General features: G+C 38.6%; 1 protein-coding gene across 2 annotated transcripts in view; it reads left to right on the forward strand.

The window, feature by feature from the left end:
• The window catches only part of GNG2 (G protein subunit gamma 2), a 113,399-nt gene that overhangs the window by 26,222 nt on the left and 68,000 nt on the right, over positions 1 to 19,177 (forward strand). Inside the window, exon 1 of one of the 2 annotated variants that reach the window (XM_057318551.1) lies at positions 8,822 to 11,635. The exons of the other annotated variant lie outside the window; for it this stretch is intronic. Within the exon in view, the coding sequence (XP_057174534.1) occupies positions 11,608 to 11,635 (28 nt within the window). The 5' untranslated portion in view covers positions 8,822 to 11,607. Of the gene's footprint in view, positions 1 to 8,821; positions 11,636 to 19,177 lie in introns of those variants that run through there. 2 annotated transcript variants of the gene reach the window in all.

Below are 19,177 nucleotides of genomic sequence, written 5' to 3' on the forward strand. Positions count from 1 at the left end.
AACACAAGCAGGGGGAGTGGGAGAGGAAGAAGCAGGCTCATAGCGGAGGAGCCTGATGTGGGGCTCGATCCCATAACGCCGGGATCACGCCCCGAGCCAAAGGCAGACGCTTTACCACTGCGCCACCCAGGCGCCCCACAAAAACAATTGTTTTAACCACCTTGCATTTTTTTTCAGTCTTTTTACTTAAACCAGGTTATAGCCCATGATCAAATGGGCCCAAGCACAATGGTAGCATTTGGACAAAGTTCAGCTGTGTATGTGCTAAGATGATCTGGAGGCTGTACAGAGGTGAGGGGGCCACTCTGGTGCTTGTCCCATACAGAGAGGGGACGGCAAACTCAACCTAGAGCTCAAGTTTAGTGCAAAAGTAGATAGACACCTCAGAGCAACTTTGAATAGTCCACATTCTTGGACCTCCCATATTCAAAAGAGGGACCTATTATCCCAGTGAAATGCAATGCTCAGCTAGTGAGTTCAATGGCCAGTTTTATTCAACTTGCTTTTAATCTCAGATGAATTATTTTCACTTCTTTGACCCAGGGACCAGGATTACTTGCCTTGATCTAATCCAGATTAACTACTCTCATCCACTGAAAATGAATAAATCAACTGACTCGGACAAATCCCCATAATTGGAGAGGTATTTGTGGCAGCATACCATGACAGGCAAAAGAAAACAAATTTGTAATACCACGGTAAAGCATGATCCTCTTCTGTGGGCCAGAGCATTCCAACTGGGGAAATGCTGGGACACAGGGATTCCAGAAAAAAGAGTTGGGTCTGTAATAGGAACAGTGAGTGGCAGTGTGGTATAGAGAAAAGAAGGTGGGTTTGGGGGTTAAGATTAAGGGGGGCGCCTGGGTGGCACAGCGGTTAAGCGTCTGCCTTCGGCTCAGGGCATGATCCCGGCGTTCCAGGATCGAGCCCCACATCAGGCTCCTCTGCTATGAGCCTGCTTCTTCCTCTCCCACTCCCCCTGCTTGTGTTCCCTCTCTCGCTGGCTGTCTCTGTCTCTGTCAAATAAATAAATAAAATCTTTAAAAAAAAAAAAAAAGATTAAGAGCTCTCCGTTTAATATCGACAGCAGCCACTTTGGCAGATTATTGAATTCTCTATCTCAAGTTTCTTTGTGTATAAAATGAGAATAATTTGACTTCTTACAAAGTTAAAAACCATATATGCAAAACAAAGGCAGTCTTTTTCACACAGTAGTCCTTTAAATACTTTTTTGGAGGGTATACTCACTTTTTAAAAAAGTTTCTTAACATTATCGAGGTATAATTGGCATACAGTAAATGATACATAATTAAAGTTGATGCGTTTTAACTGAACACACCCGGGAAACCCATCAGCACAGTCAACATAATGAACATTTCCATTCCGGAGTTCCCTCATACCCAGTAACCATCTTTCCCTCCCATCCCCATCTTCAGGCAGTCACTGATCTGCCTTCCGTCACTCTAGAAGAGTTTGCATTTTCTAGCATTTTACATAAATGCAATCATATTTGTTTTTTCTAGCTTTTTTTTTGCTCAGCATAATTGCAGGAGACACATCCGTGTTGTAAGGATCACTAGTTTTTTCTATTATTATGGCGTAGTATTCTGGTGGATTGGCGTGCCGCAGTTTGCTCACCCATTGGAGGATATTACGCATTACGTCTTGTTTCCTTTTCCCTTCTTCTTCCTTCACTAATAGCGTAAGAAAAAATTCTCAAATATTCCATGTTAGCATAGTTGATATTTCCATCGATACCCTCTGGGACTAGGGTGTCTTACAATAATTGGGTGTAAATTGCAGTTATAACAGTAATTGTGTTTATTAATCCCTGGCTTAGGTTGATTCTGAACTAAACCTCAGTTTCTTCTGCTTCCTCGGCTTTCTTTTGCTCTTCAACAGAAGTAAGCAACTTGGAGGATACAACCCAAATGTCCATCAATTGATCCCTGGATGAAATTGTGATATATCTATATGATGGAATATTATTTGCATAAAAAAGAATGAAATACAGATTCATGCTTACAATGTGGATAAACCTTGAAAACAGTATGCCAAGTAAAAGAAACCGGACACAACAGGCACATGTTATATGGTTCCATTTATTGAAAGGTCCGGAACAGTCAAATCCATAGAGACAGAAAGTAGATTAGTGGTTACAGGAGCTGGGGTGGCAGAGGGGGAAATGGGGTGAGTGCTAATGGGTATGGGTTTTTTTTGGGAGGTTGATAAAAATGTTCTGGAACAATAGTGATAGATGCATAACTGTGAATATTCTAGAAGTTACTGCACTGTATACTTTAAAAGAGTGAATTATATACGGTGTGTATATTATATTTCAATGAAGCTGATACTTTAAAAAGCAGTCGTAAAACTGGAGAAAAAATTCAACAGCAGCAGCAATTAATTTCCCTTTTTTTATTTGCTAACGGAAAACTTAAGGCTATTTTCCTTATGGATCATGCTGCACCTGCATTTCCAGATCCTGAGTACCACGTGGACCTTTCTAGCCCTAATGCTAGAAGTAAAAATGTCACACCTGTAAATAAGTCATATTTTGGAGGTGGCTCAGTATCATATTATTTTGGTTTACTTGAGATGATGAAGGGCCTATAGCTACCTTGACTTTTTTGTCTTTTCCTTTTAAAAATAACATGTATTCAGTTTGTCTAATCACCTTTTCCTCTGGCCTCAGTTAAACTAGATGCAGGATATCCTGTCGGTAAACCATCTTAGCTAAATCAGAGTATTTACCAAACTCCTAACAGCAGTAGACAGAATAGAGTGAGTAAAGTCAAAGTCCAAATATTCAAAATAATCCTTGGAAAGGAAAAGAAGCCAGTATCTCAGAGTTAGTAGTGATTCAGTCAGGGGTATAACTTTGATTTCAAGCAGCTGTAGAGGATGGGAATCAGGGCAGATTTCCTCCCTTTCTAATTGCTTCCTTTACCTGGTGAAACACCGCCTTATTTAGAATACCCTTAGCTGCCCCACTGCTGTGAATCAGGACCAACACCGTCATGTCTGGACATAGAGCTCCAGGCGGTCTACTCTCAATAAATCTGTGTTTCCTGGGTACTCACGGTTTGTAGTGAATAAAAGTCATTTCTTTCCTACTCTTAGCCATCTTAATAGCCATGGTTTGAGTTTTGGTGTCATTTAATAATAATGTGAGTGAAAGGTATGAACCCAGGGTGAAAGTAGAGCCTGTGGAACTCTACTCAGGAACGTTACCTTTGGTTTTTGCTGTAACTTAGCAAATGAAGTTTTCCCAAGGTGAGGTGGTGTTTATCTTGGATTTTCTGTGATATTCTGTCCCACTTCCGGTGCACTACAAAAAAATTGCGTGAGAGAAATTTCTGTTTTACCTTGACCCTGGAAGGAGATGGCTCCCAGGAGTGTCCATCCATTTATGTAGTCATATCCATCCATTCTAGAAATATATAGGGCTATATTATATCTATTCATTCTAGAAATATACTCATTAATCTATGTATTAAACATCTATAATGCAAAATATACTGGGAAGATGTTTAAGTGACTTCTTCAGTAGTAGAACAGGCTTTGTAGGCATAAGCAGACATTGACCTAGATTCTTTCTGTGTGTGTGTGCATGTGCACGTGTGTGCGAGTGAAACATACCATACATCAGAAGAATACATGCATGTACACACACATTAAAGACAACTAATAAAACAAGCACACATACAGTTCCCCATCTTTCCCCCTACTAGCTTTATTGATAAGTATCACTTTTAAAGATTCCTATTTTCTTATCATTGTTCCCTTCCTCCTTTCTCCCCGTTCCTAGAAAGCCGTAATCTGGACTTTTTGTCATTCCCCTGCTTTTTTTTTTTTTTTTTTTTTTTTTAGTGTTGCCTGTTTCTGAAATGGAATCATGCTTTTTCTCTCATTTGGAATTTATTTAACATTATGTTTTGAGATTCACACAGGTGGACATATGTAGTTATAGTTCACTTATTTTCACCACGATCAAAGAGTAATTAGTATATCAATATTGCTCCTCCACTGTATGACATATACCACACTTGATCCGTTCTACCCATTTTGGTGGCTTCAGGCTTCTTCCTCTCATGAAAATGCTGTTCTGTACCCTCTGTACAAGTGTCCTAGTCGTCATCCAGGAGTTTTCTAAGACATGGTGCTTTGGAGTTCAGTTGCTAGGTCATAGAATACGCAAGGTTTAACTTTATTAGGTAATGCCGTATTGTTTTAAAGTGGTTACACCAATTTATTCTTAATTAGTAGTGTAAAAGTGTTTTTGTTGCTGCCCTTGCCAATACTTAACGTTCTCCGAATTTTCGTTTTTATTAGTCTTGTTGCAGATGTATTCTGAAATTCTTTTTTTTAAATAACAAAGAATTGGTTCGGGTTTTCGCTTTGAACTATCTTGGTGAAAGAGACAGGGAAATAAATTGGTTTTTGTTTGCTACATTTGATAAAGTTAAACAGACCATTGCTATAGGGGCACCTGGGTGGCTCAGTTTGAGTGTCTGCCTTCAGCTCAGGTCATGATCCCAGAGTCCTGGGATTGAGCCCCACGTTTGGGATGCCCTGCTCAGTGGGGGAGTCTGCTTCTTCCTCTCCCTCTGCTCCTCCCCCCCCGCCCCCGACTCATGCTCTCTTGCTCTTTCTGTCTCTCTCAACTGAATAAATTTAAAAAAAAAAAAAGAAAATTAAAGACAATCGCTATGGATTTTGCCCCTAGATATAGGTGTTCAAGTAATATGCAGGTTGAGCTTCTTATTTCTTTGCTATTTTTCTTTAATTTTTTTCTTTATTAGATGTTTTTAATTTGCAAGTTTAACAGGTAAGGTGTGTGAAAAATTATTTACCCTTTCCTTCCTTATCTCCTCCCTTCTCCAGATAACCAGTGTCAGTGCCCTGGGCTGTATCATTTCACATTTTTTTTCATGCGCCTACATATGTAATAAACATATGTTAGGTTGTGACCTACTAAATTGACATATTATTAGATCAAAAGCAGTTGAATATCAGCAGTTTTGTATAGCTCCATCACACACACCTATCAGCAGTTTCCTACAGAAAAATAACACACACGTGCATACTGTGTTTTTGAAGATTTCTCCAATGTAATTATTACCATCAACTATGTTTTACATGACAAATGTCACAGACATTCACCCAGCTCATTGGTATGGATCTGACTCACTCATGTTAATGAGTGTGTAGTGTTCACTGCGCTGTCCCCCATGGAGAGCAATTAACAGTGTCTGCCTTGGTTGTGATTGTATTTCCCCTGATGAGTATGTCTTTATACTCTAGTGCTTCACTCTGGTTGATTGCCAGGGCGGACGTGGGGCATGGGGAGGGGTGTTGTCGAGTCAAAGGGCACAGAGATCTCAAACTTTAAAATACCTTACCTGATTTCTTTCCAAGAGTTACACCAGTTCAGGCTCCCACTAGTAAGTATGAAATTGCTCGTTTCCTATATTCCGGTGACCCCTGGGTATTACTATTCTAAAGGATGAAGAATGCTATTCTATTTTAATTGATATCTCTTGAATTTCGGTGAGGTTGAGCATATTTTCATATGCTTTTATTGCTCTTTTGCATTTCCTCTGCGAATTTTCATTTCTTATCTTTTGCCCATGTTTCTATAAAGTTATCTGACTCCCTCAGTTTGTAGGGGGCTTTTCGTTTATTAGTGATAATAAGACTTTGTGTGTTGTAGTTACTTATTTCCTGGTCTCTCGTTTGCCTTTGATTTTGTTTATAGTCTCTTTTGCCATACAAAAAATATTTTTTATATTTAGTCACGTATGTGTATCTTTTCCTTTATGGTTTTTTATCTTGCTTAGGGAGGTTTCCTTTATCTAAGGTAATATATATATTCTCCTAGCTCTTCTTCTAATACTTTAATTGATTTATTTTTATATGCATATATTAAATCCATCTGGAATATATTTTGTATATGGTGTCAGGTAGAAATATAACTTTATGTTCTTTCAAATGTGTATCCAGTCTAACGACACCATTTATTTTAAAAACCCTCTTTTCTGTACTGAATTGCAATGCCACCGTAGTCCTATATTTTTTACTTCTTTTAATTTCTGTACCTTGCATTATAGTTCCTGGGACGATCTTCTATTCCTGTGTCAATATGATACTATCTTGATTCCAGTAGTTTTGTTTTAGGTTGTAATATATAGGAAAGCAACCAAGTCCCATTTCACTCTTCTTTTTCAATATTTCTTGGTGTTATTTGGCTTTTTTTTTCATATAAACTTTAAGTTCATTTTGTTACAGTCTAAAAAGGAGGTAACAACCATTGGAGATTTTAATTAAAACTGCATTAATCGTATGTTATTTGGAAAGGATCAACTTTTTTTATATTCTTTATTTTCCCAGGTCTCTCTGTTACAAGTCTTGTTTTATATCTTTCAAAAATATTTTATAATGGTTTCCAAGTAGACACTGAACTTTAAAAAAAGAATGTGTTCCTCAGTGTATAAGAGTTTTTGTTTTTTCAAACTGAGGACCTCAGAGGGGAGGGTAGTAAGGAGGGCACGTATTGCATGGTGCACTGGGTGTTATACGCAACTAATGAATCATCGAGCCTTACATCGGAAACCGGGGATGTACTGTATGGTGACTAACATAATATAATAAAAAATCATTAAAAAAAAAAGAGTTTTTGTTTCTTTTAGAACTGGAAATTTGTTTAAAAGACTAGATGTAAGATAAATATAAAAATACATAGCTTTTCTTCTCTTAGTGCTAAAACTTGTTCTTAGAGTAGAATACAGAGGAGTTCCTTATTCCAGTCCCCAGGGATAGATGTGATAAGCTGACTTAAAGAATAGTAAAGAAGGGCTTTGTGCCACTTGCTCTCATTCCAACTTTGCTGCTATGGCGCCACATTATTGCAGGTGAAGGCGGCGCTCTGAGCTTTGTGTGGTAAGCGCGTTGTTTCTTCATTTGGTTCTGGATTAGCCAAGACTTTCTTAAAAGTAGGATCTTAACAGAGGAAACTAATCATTTACATTTTAATTTTCTTTGAAACATAACTTTATCTGTTGAACAGAGGCTCAGAAAGAAAAAAACCTTAAGTTATAAGGTGGGTGAGGAATATTACTTATTGTAAGAATTTTATCATCAGTTTAAAAAAATACCTGCAGTACTCCTGTATTTACTTTTAAAGAGTGGAATTTACAAGTAGGAATTTCTTACCTCTTAGAAACCAATGGCTTAAGTAGCAGTATGGACAGTCTTCTTCATAGTAAATTTGTTAAAATACCGATGAAAATGTCTCAGAAATCTTCAATAAAATAACCTTAGTATCCAAAAATTAAAAAAAAAAAATGAAAAAGAATTTTCAAAATAGCCAACTAATTTTTTAATGTTGGAACTCCAAAGAACAAAATTACAAAAGAGGAGGAAAAAAATAAATTTTAAAATTGTCTGATACAGAACAACCAAAAGAGTCTGTTTCAATAAATGACTTAAATATACTCTACATGATAATAAAGAAAATGGAAAGCCATGAAACAAAGGCCATGTAGTAAAAATTGCAGTACAATTAAGGACATTTCTAGAAGTAGTAAAGAGTTTACATAGAGAACTTCCAAATAGTTAATTAGGGAAGTATGCTTATTAACTATAGATTCAAATCCAACATTAGATGGCTTAAGTAAATATGTATAAATAATGGCAGACCACAATGATTCATTTCTAGGATTGAGCACAGTGTTTTAACTTAAAAATAATAGAGTAAGTACTTAAGCTGATTGAAGAAATACATTTTAAAGAATCAACAATCGAGGGTAAGAAGTGTTTCCAGAATTGATCAAAGGCTTAGCCTGTACATGGATGTTAACATCTAGAGAAAAATATCAAGACATTACTTATAACATTTTCAAACTTCAGTGAGGAAGAAATCTTATAACATCTGGAAGAAAGGCCAGATAATATTCAAAATACTGATTTCAGATGCAGCTGCATGGAGACCATAAACTCCCCAGGGAAATGAAACATCTGCAGTTCCCTTTATAGAAAAAATTATCCAGGCAAGATGTCATTCATTTGGGAGAGCTAAAGAAAGATTTTCACATATCCCACCAACCCTAAATAGTCAATGACCTTACGCTTTGGTTCCCAAATAGGAATTTCTTCATATTGTGGCTGCCTTATCAACTCTTGCTATGAGAGACTAGAAACCCTAAGTAGGAAGGATCAATGCTTCTGACCACAGGCCCATTGCAGAATAAGACTGTGATTGGAAACTTGAAGGGAACTACTATTTACAGAGTACTGCGTATCAGGTTCTTTACGGTACATCATTTCGTTTAATCTTGGCACCTCTGGTGGGATAATCCCCTTGTTCCAGATGAGAGAACAGCCTCGGATTAAATAACTTGCTTTGTTAAGTAATAGTCAGAATTTGAATACATGTCTTTCTGACCTGCAAGAAAAGTAGAAGTTTCAGAATAACAGTCCGAACACAGAATGAAATAAGATGGAGAAGGGCTGCAGCCTCATAGCTCAAATGTTCTTTTTTACTCATAAAAAGAAGCTTAAGAATTTTGGGGTTTTATCATGGATATAACTAGAAATCAACCGAAAAATGAATTTGATGATTGTCATGATCATATGCATGTGTGTGTGTTGATGTACAGATCTGGTTTAAGTAGAAATAGTTTTATTCAAATGCTTTCTTCCCAACATATTTCAAAAGAGATGAGAGTATATATACAGTGTTTAGTTAATACCAGAGGCATGTATTAAGCAAAAATAAGAAATAACAAAAATAAGAGGAAATAATGTTAAATGATGGTCCAAATATAACAATCATAACAGATATAACATCCCATGTGAAAAAGATGCACTTAAAAGGTCATATATTAAAATATAAGGTAGGACTATGATGCATTAATTAAATAATAAGGAAACTGAGAATAGTGATATCTGAGAACTAATATCACAACAAAATGGCTAAAGGGGAAAGTGTTAGAAACAAAAGGAACAAGCAAATAACATTGACATGCACAAGTGGTGGTATTATGTTGGGTTCTGCTTTGGGTGGCATCGTTCCCAGAGTGAAGGTTGACTTATTTTGGGGCATATTCCAAGAGCCCTGAGAGCCAGGGAAGAGCTTTGGCCTCTTGAAATTTAGGAATAAATGTTGTATACCTCCTGGTTTACTAACACAGAGTAGAGTTAGACAGGCCTTACCTGGACTATGACATAGTGGAGTCAGACCATTCATTCACGTACCTCTAGGAAATCTGTGCATTCCCGCGGGGTGATCATCTTGGAGACAAAGACACTTCTTAAGGGCAGCCAGCTGTAAAAGAGATTGTTCCAAAGCTAATAGGAATGGAACTGGATTTGGAGGCAGGGTTGCTGCATCGCACAACTCTGGGGAGAGTAAGTCTGTGATGTGGAAGGGGTGATGTTAGAATTAAGAGCTGTCAGATGAGCAGGTTATATGGTTGGAACCAAGTCTCCAGTTGAATCCACACTCTAATGGTAACTTCAAGGAGAGATGGATTGAAAAGGTTGATGACAGAGTTCTTAGGTGGAGGAATTAGTGATCAATTTTGCTTTCTAAGGACAAAAGCCTGTCTGTAACGTTGCCTGTCTTTCCCTGAGTAGATTCCCAAATAGTTTGGGGTCCCTTCTCACCTGGTTCTGAGATGACGGGGAGCTCTTTTGGTGAAAAGCTAGTTGGAAGTGAACTTGGCCACATAGAGCGTGTGATTGGCCTCACTGTGTTTGAGGCCAGAGTCCCATAAGGTTATAACAGCTGCATGTCCCACAATGTGCTAAAGGAATAGTGTTTTAAAGGAAGGTCATGGGAAATATCTGCATAATAGCAACGTTCTTTTCAAGTTCCACTTTGAAATGAAGCTGTTGGGAGACAGGCCAATATGAAAGGGGCTCTATCAGCAAAGAGACCCCCTGACTGTGGCTTTAATGCTCTTCGGCTCTTCTCAACAAGGTTCTTGCTCTCTGGGTATTGTTTTTCATTTATCCTATTTTCCATTTTTGGCTTGGACTTCTCAAGCAAATTGTCTCTGTCCTGTGGTTACATATGTTAGAGACCACAGATTCTAGTTTGCAGATCTCATATTCTGAAAATTTTGGAATGGTATTCTTCCAACCATTTCCCCCAAGCTGCCTTTGAAGCTAATATTATTGCTTACAAATGATGGCGAAATATTTAAATTATACAGGAAAGAACAGAGAATTTATTTATTTTTCTTAGTGGTTCTTTTGAATGACTTGCGTAGCGAATTTTAAGAGGAGGAAATAGCTCCTGCATTTAGGTTTTGCTGGGTCTCCCATAGATGTGCATCGGGGTAGATATATAAAAATGAACACCACAGACTTGGCCAGGAGAAAAGATTGCCCTCATAGTTCTTTCCTTGCTCCCTTATCCCCACTTAATAAAAGTGAAAAAATGCAATAAAATAACATGAAACAAAGCTAAAAAGATCACTCATTAAAACAAGAAAGAGAAAATTGTCAAAATAATAGTGCCAGTGAAAGCCCCATGGAACAAACAAAATAGCCACAGAGGACAAAGGAAAGTTCTTTGTCTGAATTAAAAATAACTACAAATGGTAGGATATGCATTGAATACAAATGTGAGTTTCACTGCAGAGCCCGCCAGCTCTGTAACTGCGCAGCCCCTGAGATGGGGTGCCTTTGCCACCTTAGGGAACAGCTTCCCAGACAAGTGCTACCAAGTCACTGTCCCCTGCTAAGTACTAGAGTACCTGGACATTGTCAACACTGCCTTCAAGTTTCCTGCCCCTGAACCATGAAGGTTTGGTGGAAATAATATAGGTAGGGTGGTTCAGACCAGTATTTAATAAAGACCTAAGGTTCTGATCTATTTCTCCTTCAGTAGCAGTGAGAGATGGGAAAGAAATGGGAGGAAAGCTATTTGTGATAAAATCTCCATCTCTGAGAGTGCTGCCTTAGCTTTCTGGAAGCCCATCTCTACTGTGGAATTGACCTTCAGGGATTTGTGTCCCAGCTTGTTAAAGACTCTTCCCCGGTCTCTAAAGCACACTCCTGCTTCTGACACCTTGCTGGCAAATAAGAGTTTGCTTCTGGGCTCTCTGGGGGAACTCAGTGTCTTTCCCGGTCCGAGCCCATTGCTGCCCATCTGCTCTTGTGCGGCCTTGCTTCTGATCCAACCATTCTTGGGTGGAGCCCACAGACTCTGAATGAGCCCCTTCCCTGGGGCTCAGGCCGTCCCCAAACCAGATCTTAGCTGGAACTGAAGCAGGAATGGTACCAACAATAAGGCAGAATTGTGATTTACATCAAAATTATGGGTAGAAAAAGGAAAATAAACATCTTGGGTTTTTTTGAGGTTTCGTTTTTTGAAATCGTGGTAAAATACACATAACATAAAATTGACCATCTTAACCATTTGCAAGTGTACCGTTCAGTATTATTAAGCACATTCTCCTTGTGCTACCGTCACCACTAACCATCTCCAAAACTCTTTTCATCTTATAAAACGGAAACTCTGTGCCTATGAAACAATAATGCCCCATTCCTCCTTCTCCCCAGCCGTTGGCAACCACCCTTCTCCTTTCTGTCTTTATGAATTTGACTACTCCAGATACCTCGTGTAAGTATTTATATACAGTATTTGTCTTTTTGCGACTGGCTTATTTCACTTAGCTGAATGTCTTCAGGTTTCATTCATGTGTTAGAATTTCCTTTCTTTTGAAGGCTGAATAATCATATTCCACGTTTTATTTATCCGTTCATCTACGGATGGACGCTTGGTTTGCTTCCACCTCTTGGCTATTGGGAATAATGCTGCTATGAACATGGATGTACAAATACCTCTTCAAGACCCTGCTTTCGATTCCTTTGTGTATATACCCAGAAATGGAATTGCTGGATCATGCGGTAGTTCCATTTTTTGCTAGTGAAGAACCACCATACTGTTTTCCACAGCAGCGGAACCATTTTATAGTCCCAGCAACAGTGCAGGAGGGTTCCCTTTTCCCCACATCCTCACCAACACTTGTTATCTCTTGTCTTTTTCGTCTTGGCCATTCTAACAGATGTGAGGTGATGTCTCCTGGTTTTGATTTGCATTTTTCTGATTATTGAGCATTGTACAGTATGCTTATTGATGATTTCTCTTTTTTGGAGAAAAGTCTGTTCAAGTCCTTTACCTATTTTTTAATCAGCTTTTTTTTTTTTAATAATTAAGCTGGAGGAGTGTTTTTTTTTTTAATGTATTCTGGATATTTAACCATTATATGATTTGCAGATATTTTCTCCCATTCTGTGGGTTGCCTTTTCATTCTGTTGATTGTGTTCTTGTTTGCACATTTTTATTTTTGATGTAGTCTAATTTATCTATTTTTTTCCTCCTGTTATACACATAGGAAGTTATAAAAATCTATTCTCTACTTGAATACATGGAAAGTTTCAGTAAGAATGAGGAAATCAAAAATCCCATCAGATGTCACATTTTATGACCATAGTACACCTCACCCCAAAACAGTTATAAGGAAAGTACTATATATAAAATAATTAAGTCATAGATGAGCAGTACCAAGGAAGAAATTATCACTTTCAGGATTGTTTTATTCTTCATTTATTTTGTTCCTCGAATAAAGAAAACTGCTAACTGGAGAGAGAAGAGAAGGGGTCTACAGTGTTTTAGGATAGGAAGAAGCAAAAAGGCAGTGATGTTTTGGAAAAACTGTGAATAGCAGATGATTTGCATATGCTGTTTTATTCATTTCTTACAGCAGGGCTGAGAGAGGTGTTGGCATTACCAGTTGACGGGATAAGGCCCCAAGCCACAGTTACTGAGCAGCAGAGCTGGGATGGGAACCAGAAGGCTGTTTTTTCCTAACCTATCACCAGTGAACTAATTGTTAACTAATTATTAACTAATAGTTAACAATTTCCTCTGAAATGTTAACAGGACACTTGAGTATAACAAAATTATTCCAAAACTAATTGGTAAAAATGAACTTTCAAACCATTAAAGAAAAAGAAATAAGGATGATTCCGTATGTATTATAATGTCCTATAATTCAAAATAGTGTGATGTAGAATTAGAAATGGAAATAGATTATTGTGACAGAATAGAGACCTCAAGAATAAGCTTTCATACACTCAGGATTTAATATATAATACGCTGAACTTAAACAGTTGTCAGGAAAAAGCAAATCATCATTTCATTAAAGCTGAGATTACTATAAATACATGTTTAGAAAAAGTAATAGGGGGCACCTGGGTGGCACAGCTGTTGAGCGTCTGCCTTCGGCTCAGGGCGTGATCCCGGCGTTATGGGATCGAGCCCCACATCGGGCTCCTCCGCCATGAGCCTGCTTCTTCCTCTCCCACTCCCCCTGCTTGTGTTCCCATTCTCGCTGGCTGTCTCTATCTCTGTCGAATAAATAAATAAAATCTTTAAAAAAAAAAATAATAGACCAGGGGTCCCACACTAGCTAGTAGGAGTTTTGTTTGTCCTGAGGTGTGTACTTGAGCGTGTGTGTGTGTGTTTGTGTCTGGATTTGAATGCTCCCATGTTGGACATCTAGGCTGCAGTTTGCCAAGGAATCTACCATTCCTTACAATTCTCATCTTGTCACAGTTACATGTCTGTGCCTACCTGGCCCATCTGCCATTTAAGCTTATGACTTCTGATGTGTACTCATTCTAGGTGAGCGTTTCTCACCTAGGATTGTAAAATATATCAAGCATCAGAATCACATGGAGGTCTTGTTAAAACACAGATTGCTGGGCCACAGCCCCCAGAGTTTCTGATTCAGGAGACCTGGGATAAGGCCCAAGAATTTCCATTTCTAACAAGTCCCCACATACAGTGTAGTCCCTGGACTTGAGATAAGTGCATAAATTGGAAATAAGCATTTAGAGACTTTTATACTTTTAAAAGGAACTTCTATATAACAGAGTAACTTGGATTCTATTGAATCTAGTAATAAAATATGGGCCTATATTTTCTATGACTTTTTAAAATTTCACTTCTGTGAAAATATATTTTTACTGAATTTTATAAAAGCACTGGTCCACAGGGATTGGAAATTTAAAAACCAACAAAGGAACAAACAACATGTCCACAGCCACAGATTGTCTGAGAAGCACTGTCACCAGAGTTCTGCCCAGCTGGCATTTCCCTTGGTGCAGTCACATGATCTGGGGTAGGCCGCAGCCTGGAGGCCAGAAACTTGATCTAGTAGAGGGACCAGAGTTGACTTAAGTCACAACACAGACACACGCTGTCAGTTCCACAAAGAACTGGAATGTAAAACCACATGCCAATGGCAGTTTATTAATCCAGAGAAACTGCCAACTCGATGGGTTACTCATATTGGCCTGACCAGTGAATCATTTCCCTGCCCGCGAAACCAACTTGTAATCCAGAGGTTACTCAGTGAGCATGAACATGGCAGGAAAAAAGGGCTAGGTAAATGGTTTGTGTGTTAGTGACATCAGGCTGGTTGCCTGCTGAAGACGTGGGGGTACACCTGCTGAGTGCACCCCGCTTCCCCCCGGTCAGTGCTTTGGTAGATGGACGGTTACTTATGAAGCTTCCATTGCTGACCCACCAACTTCCCCGTCCTAACTGACAGGTGATGAAAGTAATTCAGTCAAGTTACTGTCGTCAACCTAGCCAGCTGTGTCTGGAAGTAATTTTGTCTCTTTGATGATGCCTTTGCACATCTTCACCACAACCCATTAGGTTATGAGTGTCAGAGTCAATTTTGAAAAAGTTGAGAACATGAATCTCATACACATACATAGGGAGTACATGCCAAGGATTTAATTAACTTGTGAAAGGAAACAACAAATGAAAAACCTGATTTGAAGAATACAAGAAGTGTATATGGTCAACGGAAGAAGGAATGCTGAATATCACCAAGTTCCATACCAAACTGGCTAATATTCTATTGAGTAATTAAGGCATAAGTCTGGGGGTTAGTTTTCCAATTAATTAATTTGCATTTCTACCAGAAAAAAAAAAATCATCTGTAATTTGCCAGTGTCCTATCAGTGAATATCTAGCTTCATAGAGTCTGGGCCCTAATCAGCAGTAAATCAAAAAACCATTCTTCTCCGCAGGGTCAGATGAAGCCAGGGGAGCTCGTTAGACCACGCTCTTATATCACATTGAAAGGGCACATGAATCTTTCTGCCTTATTTGAGTTTTGGAAAAAGTTTTGTAGCGGATTTAATAGCTTTACTCTCAGAGAACAGTCTGTTTCCTTTTTCCCAAGTCCTGTGGAAGAGGATAAGCTGGTCTGAGGGCAGAGCAGAGGGAAGCTTTTCAGTTACTTAATTGTCACCTTTCTGAGCTCCTCCCAGCCAGAGTGACTTGGCCTTAAAGGAATTTGGATCTACTGGTTGTCTAATTGCCAGAAAGAGTAGCTCAGTATTCATAATTGGATAGAAGTGATGGCGTAAATTTACCCAGAGGCATTTAAATGCTCTCGTCAGCTTGACTGTGGGTTTTGCTTATTTAGGTTAGATATTCAGCCAGTGCATGCAAATTTCAAATGTGGAGCATTGAAGGATGATTCCAGTGTGTTCCCATGTGCCTGGCAGGTTGGCCACCTAAGGTGTTTAGGAATGCTTAGGATCTGTTATCTAAGCAGATGTCAAATCTGTAGGAATTACATTTCTGAATAATCATTTCACATAAAACACTGATTTGGGGCTGGCTAGGCCTAATAATCAGCCAGTACATAGCAGTAGAGCTGCATCGGGTGTTAAAGTCCTGAAATGTTTTCATATTGGTTGATGAAGAGAAATGATCTCTCCGTTGAGATTAAGAAGTATCTAATGATGTCTCCCATCAGTGGCTGTGGAGGTGGTAATGGACCTGGGAGGAGCACTGCACAGGTACTCACAGCCCCAACAGCCACTGAGTGGCTTGGAAGGCAAAAGTTGAGGGGTGTGCAGTGCCCTGCCTCTGGCCTGTGGCTCCCCAGAATTGGTAGGGGTGGCAAAGTGGTCACAGGCCCCTTGGGGGTCACTAGCATCCAGGTATATACCAGTTGTGAAGAGCCTTAAGCATGTCCAGGAGAACAAAGATACTGGAGATGTAATGACTGTTAATACAATGGTGAAGTCATTGATATGGTTCTGATGTGGTTTGAACACAGGCATCGCTTAGCTAGGTGACAACTACGTTAAGATTGCAACAGCTTGTAAAAATCAAGTGATTTGGAAATTTCTAGAATGTTTTGGTGAATTATTTTCTGCGTAATATATTATTTATGGATATATAAGGATATAGTTAATTTAGCAAAAAAAGGAATGTTAAATATATTTTATAATAATGTAATAAATAATTATTACATATTAATATTTTATCTGCAGTTAAATATTTTGAATATGACTTTTATTTCTGGTGATATAGAACTTAAAGTTATTCAGTCAAACCATCAAAACTAAGGAAAAAATGAAATAAGATTTTGATAATAGGTAAAGATTTATTGTCTAAATTTGAATAAAGTGCTTATTTAAAGCTAAAATGATGACACAAGCCTCCAATAGGCAGACAGTTGAATGTTAGCAGGCAGTTTGTATACAAGTAAAAACAGGGCAAAGGGAAGTTCCCTAAGTGTAGGGACAGTGTCCGACACAGGCCTGGTCTCCCGGTGGGGACTTGATAAATGTTAATTGATTAAGTGAATGACTGAATCAATATATGAAAAAGCTTTTCATCCTCACCAGTAATTAAGTAAGTGCAACTAAAACATTCACGAGATATAATTTCACACCTATTAATTTAGCAAATTAAAGAAATAAAACCAATGGCAGAGAACTACTGGGGAAACAAGAAAAACTTGTCACCACTTTCTGAAAAGACCTAATTAATATATTACTAGCAAGCAGGGCTGCTTACTTTCTTCACCCATTTTGGGGATTTATCCTTAGGAAACAACGTTAAAGGAAATGAAAACTGTCTTTAAAAACATTTATAGTAAAGCTGTTTATGATAAAAATTGGAACCAATCAAAATATCCGACAGGTCGGTGAAATAGTATGCACTCATTTGAAATGATACATGTGAGCGTTACGTAGAGAAGTTTAGAAAAAATGTTAACTAATATGCACAGTCTGTGTGCAGCCATGTTTGGAAACCACACAGCATCTGTCTGTGGAATGACAGTCTAAGGGGCAATGGGGAGTATCTAGATGAAAAGCTGTCAGGATGTAATTTTTATTAAGCTGCTTTTGCTTATGAATGAACAAGAAATCTTAAAAAATTACCTCCCTTACAGATTGTCAATATAGGATGTCACTAAAGATCATCGTTAGCGCATTAATATTTAAGCCCAAATGTATTTTCTGAAGGTTATTTTCTCCCTGCAATTTACATTGCTCCTCAAAGATTTATGATACCTAAATTCAAAGTGAGGATGTGTAATAACAGTGTTCAAAAGCAGTTCATGGTCTCCAGAAAGATTTTTGTGAACAAAGTACAGTCAGTCCTCCTTATTCGCGGATTCCACGTTTGTGAATTTGCCTACTCACTAAAATTTATCTGTAACCCCCAAGTCAGTCCTCATGACTCTTCTGTGATAATTTGCAGGCAAAAACAGAATGAAAATACTGAGTTGCTCAACACACCATACACCCAGCTGAAGTCAAACCAAAGCAACATTCTGTCTTTTTGTTTTAGCTGTCATACTGGAAATAAGTGTTCTTTCCATGGTCTACTTAGTGCCATGTTTTTCATATTATTTTGCCTTTTTTTGTTGTTGATGGTAATTTTACCATGTAAAATAGCCCCCAAAGCATAGTGTTAAAGTGCTGTCATTCCCAAGTGCAGAAAGGCTGTTGTGAAGTGCCTTTTGGAGAAAATACATGTGCTAGATAAGCCTTGTTTAGGTATGAGATATAGTGCTGTTGGCCCAGTGTTCACTGTTAATGAATCAATAATAAAGTGTCTGTTTTTTTTTTTAACTAGGCTCCATGTCCAGCATGGAGCCTAACACGGGACTTGAACTCATGACCCTGAGATCAAGACCTGAACTGAGATCAAGAGGTGGAGGCTTAACCAACAGAGCCACCCAGGCACCCCTAAAGTGTCTTAAAAAATAATAATAAAGTGTCTTAAATAAGGTGTCTTTAAACAGAAATACACATTAAATAAAATTATATATTGATCAGTTGACCAAATAGTGTGACCAGAGGCTCCCAGGAACCTAGCCCTGCATTTCCCTTAGATGCAGTGCTAATTAACATTTGCTAATTCAGTGTTCGTGGTAACTTTATAGAACATAACTACCATGAATAATGAGAATTGACTGTGGTTTTAGTGGAAGCCTAAACTTACGTGTTCACATCTGGTCCAATATCATCAAACAAAAGCTTAGGCAAGGCAGAAAAAGACATCTGTTTTTAGGTTATGGTAAATTGTTTTACTCTGGTAGTGAACAAACATAGTTCTAGACCTTGATGACTTTCAATCCCTTTTTTCCTCCAAGATCAACAAGAATATTGTTATTTGAGTAGTGTAGACCTGTGTAATAAATCCTAAGAAGATGGCAGGAACCTTAGGAGATGTATCCGGTAGATTTTTCCTTATGCTTCCATAAGATCAGAAGGTGACTACTACCAATTCTGTGGTTTGGGAAGAACTCAGATAGTGCCAGGGTGCCTGTGACCTAAATCTTAACCAGACAGCCCATGTTGGATATCAAAAGGCTCAAGCCTCAGAGAGCTCTGCTCTGTTCCCCAGTTCTATCCACTGTGGGTGTTCTTTTTTTTTTTTTTAATTAAAAGATTTTATTTATTTACGTGACAGAGAGACAGCCAGCGAGAGAGGGAACACAGCAGGGGGAGTGGGAGAGGAAGAAGCAGGCTCCCAGCGGAGGAGCCCGATGTGGGACTCGATCCCAGAACGCCGGGATCACGCCCTGAGCCGAAGGCAGACGCTTAACGACTGCACTACCCAGGCGCCCCACTGTGGGTGTTCTTAATTACAAGCAGTAGTAACTATCTCGGGTGAATTTTACCATCGAAGGAATTTATCAGCAGGATACGCAGTGCTCGTTGAATCTCTGGGAGAGATGGAGGGTCTTTAGATGGAGAGGATGGAGAGTCAGAAATAACACCCAAATCACACCACAGAGCTGGTCCAGAGAAGATGTCACTGTTGCCT

The sequence above is a fragment of the Ursus arctos genome, unplaced genomic scaffold (assembly GCF_023065955.2).
Source record: "Ursus arctos isolate Adak ecotype North America unplaced genomic scaffold, UrsArc2.0 scaffold_25, whole genome shotgun sequence".
In the NCBI taxonomy this organism is placed as follows: Eukaryota; Metazoa; Chordata; class Mammalia; order Carnivora; family Ursidae; genus Ursus; species Ursus arctos.